Source organism: Triticum aestivum, chromosome 3B (genome assembly GCF_018294505.1).
Source record: "Triticum aestivum cultivar Chinese Spring chromosome 3B, IWGSC CS RefSeq v2.1, whole genome shotgun sequence".
Lineage (NCBI taxonomy): Eukaryota > Viridiplantae > Streptophyta > Magnoliopsida > Poales > Poaceae > Triticum > Triticum aestivum.
In genome coordinates this window covers 426,093,030-426,098,521 of record NC_057801.1, presented here as the reverse complement: position 1 = coordinate 426,098,521, position 5,492 = coordinate 426,093,030, and the positions used below count along the sequence as shown (strand labels likewise).

General features: G+C 52.4%; 1 protein-coding gene across 1 annotated transcript; it reads left to right on the top strand.

Annotated features, from left to right (window-relative positions):
• The first annotated feature begins 2,446 nt into the window (after positions 1–2,446).
• On the top strand, positions 2,447–3,848 carry LOC123065450 (transcription repressor OFP3). The gene has a single exon (XM_044488722.1). It carries the CDS (start codon positions 2,579–2,581, stop codon positions 3,584–3,586), a length of 1,008 nt encoding a protein of 335 aa, XP_044344657.1. The 5' UTR covers positions 2,447–2,578; the 3' UTR covers positions 3,587–3,848.
• Positions 3,849–5,492: the final 1,644 nt, after the last annotated feature.

Genomic DNA, 5,492 nt, shown 5'->3' with positions numbered 1-5,492 from the left:
GTTATAGCAGTGTCATTCCAGGGGTTTATTTTGGCCACATGGCAAATTTCAGCGGAGCTTTGATGAGCTCGCTTGCGCCTATTGTTTGAGGCAAGAGTCTCGAAGACTGTTAGTACCGTATTGTGTTTGTTGGTGGGATGTTGTTCTGCTTTATGGCTTGAAAGAAGGTCCTCGCCACTTTTTGCAACCTGCCGGAGTATCCAACATGCCCTAAGGCTATGAGTTGGTGTTGTGTCCGGAGTGCTGTGGAGTCTACATGGCCCATCGAGCTATCCTTCCAATATAGTTCCCCGCCCTGGGGCGGGCTTTGGTTTCTTGGGACTGGATCGGCCGACTTACAAGAGTTCGTCCGTTTAGTTCGGACAAAGGTTTTGGTGAGAGCCGGACTATCCCAGAATTCGGTTTGGGTTTTCCAGACGCTTTCCATCGCACAATACTTCTGTACTATGGTTGCCAAGTCCGCATAGTGTGCTATGTCACGGCGACTTATAGCTTAAGGACTCCTTTGTTCGTGCAGTTTTTGCAGAAAAGTGAGACCACGTCCCCCTTGCGGCAGTCCTTGACCTTGTTTAGAGCAAGGAGGAATCTGGCCCAGTAACGATGTACTGTCTCCTGGGGCTCTTGCCTGATATGAGAGAGACGGTTTAATTCTGTGTGGGCAGGAATAGCTGAATCCGAATTCGGATCCGATCTAGCACCCCGGGGCATGGGAGTTTCCGAGTTTGACAGCTCGGGATCCAGGGGGCTGCCCAATTTCTCTGGCCCAATGCCTGATTCTAAGTCCGGGACCCGGGTCATGTCTTCCCTTGAGCGGGTGTCCGGCTCAGGGAGCTCGGTGATCCGGACATAATTCATCCTCAAAATAGAGGGATAATCCTTGTGTGGTTCCTCCACTACCGCTATCTCGTGGGTGGCCGGCGGGGATTTAATGTCCCTTCGGTCGGGTTTGAGCCCGATCCGGTCATAGTCCGTAGCGACTCCCAAAGCGGCGATGTGATCCAAGAGCTCATTAAGAGAAGAGAGCTCTATCGGATCCATCTGTTCGGCGAGTTCCGGATTGATGCGAAGGTTATGCGTGATGACCCGAAAGGCCATCATCGGCGTGACGGCCGATGGGGCGGCCATGACAAAGTCGCCTAGTCGGAGATTTGGCCTACAACCAGAGCTCCCCCGGAGGTAACGCTGTCCCTAACAACGAGACGAGCCATCGAGCCTCGTAGCGACGACACAGAGGAACTCTCAATAAAAGCACCAATGTCGGTATCAAAACTGGCTGATGGTAGGGGTTCCCGATCTGTGCGTCTAGGCTGATGGTAACAGGAAGCAAGGGACACAATGTTTACCCAGGTTCGGGCCCTCTCGATGGAGGTAAAATCCTACTTCCTGCTTGATTAATATTGATGATATGGGTAGTACAAGAGTAGATCTACCACGAGATCGTAGAGGCTAAACCCTAGAAGCTAGCCTATGATGGTATGATTGTAATTGTGATCGGCCTTCTAAGGACCAACCTCTCCGGTTTATATAGACACCGGAGAGGGCTAGGGTTTACATGGAGTCAGTTATAAGAAAGGAAATATAACATCCGGATCACCAAGCTTGCCTTCCACGCCAAGGAGAGTTCCATCCGGACACGGGACGGAGTCTTGAGTCTTGTGTCTTCACGCTTCAATAGTCCGAACAATGTATATAGTCCGGCTGTCCGGATACCCCCTAATCCAGGAGTCCCTCATCGGCGAGAGAAGAGGAGATCCAGAGAGAAGGGGACGAAGGGGGCGAATGGGAGCATGAAAGGGCAAGCCGCTGCCCTCCCCCACCCCATAGCCGCACGAGCCAACCACCGTCCACCACGCACACGGCCTGGACACGAAAAGACCAAAATACCCTCGATGGGGGCACAGTATTGCCCGCAGTGGCACGGGATATTTACCCACCGGTGCGCGTGCCGGGGACGCACATGCCACACTCACAGCCACAGTCACTGACAAATGGGGCCCACACGCGAGCGACCCCACACGTCAGCGGGATCCGGTCGAAGCCACGGAGTGAACGATGCCGGGGAAAAAGGATAACTATTCATTGCTACAGGAGAGGGCTTCGATCCGACGATTCAGGTTGTCCAACGGCTTGATCTAACGTCTAAAAACGCATCAAGCAGTTCTATCCGACGGCCGAAAGTCGCTAAGCTCTGAGAGCGCCCGTGGCCCCCTTCGTTTCTTGTTTCTGGATACCTGAAAAAAGAAATTAGTCACACGACTAGAATGGAGACCGTGACAAACTTGCTTACGTTTACATCCGTCGGCGGCCAACCAAATGTTGAGCTCGTGCCCACAGTCCCGTACACCTTCCACATGGCCGATGTCGCCAGATTCTGCCCACTTGCTTCCTCAGGTTCTTAACCCCTCTTTTTTTTGACGGGGATTCTTAACCCCTCTCACTTGAAACTCCACACCCAAAGCCACGGGTGAGACTATAAACCAAAAACCAGTGTCCGGAAACCAGACACTCCTCTCTCTTCTCCACCTTGCTTTATTTCCATCTCCCGAGATCAATCATACACACACTGCGCTCACCGTCCATGGACGAAAGCCCCCACCGCCGCACCGGCGTTGGCACCGGAGTCCGGCTGAAGCAGAAACTCGCACAGCTCCTTGTGCGTTCTTCTTGCATCAGCAACGCCACCAAGACCACAACCACCCCGGCCACGGCCTTCGTTAGCCTCGATAAGGCCAACACCAACCCCCACCAAGAGCCACTACATTCCCCTGACTTATGCACCCACTGCACCTATCAGAGGCCCAACCTTGTGGAAGGCAGCCGCTCAAGCCGCCACCGTCACCGCAGCGCGTCGGTCGTCCACGCCTCCGTCGACTACCCAGGTGGGGTCTCCGGTCGCCGTCCTGTTCACTCCATTGTTCCTCTCCTGCCGCCATCGGTGCAGACAAACGATGCAAAGAAGAGCAGGGGTGCACGCTCTAGGTCGGTGTCAAGGCGGCATCGCTCATACTCCTCTTGTCGGCGTCTGCGGCGGCCGCGGATGAACTCCGTGCCGTACAGCTGCTCTCCGTCCACGGCGACCGACGACGAAAGCGGCGAGGATGCTGAGACGACGACGCTCTTCTCGTCCCTCAGCTTCTCCTCCGACTCGACCTGCGAGTTTTACCACACCAACAGTAGCAATGCCTCCAGGAAGAGCCACAGGAACGGGCTTCGCAGAGCGCCCCGGCGCGCGTTGCCAAGTGCCAGGGACCCACCCGATGCCTTCCAGCCGCGGGTTAACTTGGCGACGAAGCACAACTACTGCAAGAACAGCAAAAGGGAGGAGGATGCGAATGCGATCAAGAAGATGGTCGTGGAAGAAATCGGAGCCATTGGCGTGGGCATGGCGGTGGTGAAGCGATCGAGCAACCCATACGCAGACTTCCGGAGCTCGATGGTGGAGATGGTCGTGGAGCGCCGTATCGCCAACGTGGGGAAGATGGAGGAGCTCCTGGAGTCGTACCTCTCGCTCAACTCGCCCGAGCACCACCCGGCAATCATCGCCGCCTTCGAGGACGTCTGGGAGGCCGTCTTCGGCGAGGCGTGAGAGAGAGAACCAAGCTAAAGGTGTTCGTTGTAGTAGCTTGCTAGTTCAGGTCTTCAGGATCGATCGTAGGCGCGGTGTTGTTTGTGGTTTTCAGTTCGTCTTAGCTATACTTTGCAGATGTATGTACATGCCCATTGCAGAATTCTCATGCAGAATTGGTGTCATCGCTCGTGCCATCGAAATGTTGCGTGCTCATGTTAATTACTAGCTTGTCTCTAGTTGAGCACTTTGAGCCTTGGAGTTCTATGATGAATATTTTGAACTAATTTTTGTGTCGGACAGCGTTGTATGTTTGATGCTCGGATATGAATGTGTCCAAAGACATGCGTGCCATCGCTCCTCGTTGGCTGACGTTTTTCCTGTCAACTATGACATCGCCACGTTCTATGTGTTTCAAATCAACTTGCTGTACGAACAAAAGAAAAAACAGCTAGCTGCTGACAACTACTAGATGGCCGGATAGTGAAACAGGATCAACAAGTACCAACAAGTGCGTTAGCTGAGTAGTAGTATGAGCATCTGCAATCGGGCGCCTCAAATCCGCCTCATATGCCCAGACGGGCCGCCAGTTCACTGTCGGCTCGTGAAATTTTGACCGAGGCGGGTGCCTCAGACGACCGGGCTGACCGGCATCCCTCATATCCAACCCAAATATGAGGCGGATATGGGGCGCCCGTGCGCGCCCGGGCACGCGCGCCATGTCGGACCCGACAGTCCGACCCCGCAGTAAATTGCACCAAATCCCCCCCCCCCCCAACCTGCCAGATCCATTTGCTATCTCCTCTCTTCTTCCTCCTCCGCATCATCCGTCTCGCAGCTCCGCCGTTGCGCGCACTCTGCAGTCGTTCCTAGCCTCTATGTCGCCAACTACAGCAGAGCAGTCCTCTCTCCCGTCCTCCCCGCGGGGGACATCGTCGCCGGCCTGGACTCCAGCGCAGTACGCCTGCATGGCAATAAATAGAGCCACTTTGCAACAATGCATGAAGCGGCTAGGAAGGATGTGGAGAGGGCATTTGATGTACTTCAAGCTCATTGAGGAATTGTGCGTAGCGCTGCAATGATGTGGGAATCGGAAACTTTCTGGCAGCTGATGACATGTTGTGTTATTTTGCACAATATGATTGTCGAGGACGAGGTTGATGGTGTAGCCCAAACCAATGATTTTGAAGCACCTAGAGAACAAGTTGAAATCCCGAAAGATCAAGATACAGCTCAGCTTACGAACTTTCTACAGATGCATCAAAATCTTCGAGATCATCGGGTGCACACGCAGCTAGTCAATGGTCTTGTGGAGCACATGTTGACCCACAATGGAAACCAAAGAGCACATGTTGACCCATAAATTTTCCATTTCTATGAATATGAAATTTTCGTTTTTACTATAGACCTATGGCTGCTTTGTAGTCCAACCACCAACAACACACAATTATACAATGAGTAGAATGGATCATTTGAGCCCAACTTCTACTACCACACATGTACGCAGCTTGACCCTATACGCAATTGTCCAGTATTACTACAATACTACACTAAGTTGCTAACATAACGATGTTATTTTGTAGCCATGTTAACAATTCATTAAACATGTTTTTATGTGTATTTCTCTATTATTCAAGGGTTTTTTATGTTCCAATCAATGACCACTTCAGTTTCCGTGTCCGCTTTGTATTTGCTCCATGTCTGCTTTTGGTAGTATTTGTTTCCGTATTCATTTCCGAGGTTTTTGTATTCGTTTCCACTTCTGCAAAAATATATGAAAACAAATGTGGTAGCACTCAGTTCCGTCCGTTTCTGCTCTGTTTTCATCCCTATGCAGCGGCCTGGAGCAGCAAGGGAAGTGAAGCAGTGAGTTGGTTGGCTCGTACCCGCGGGCTACCTAGTCGGCTTTTATGTCATAGAACTACTC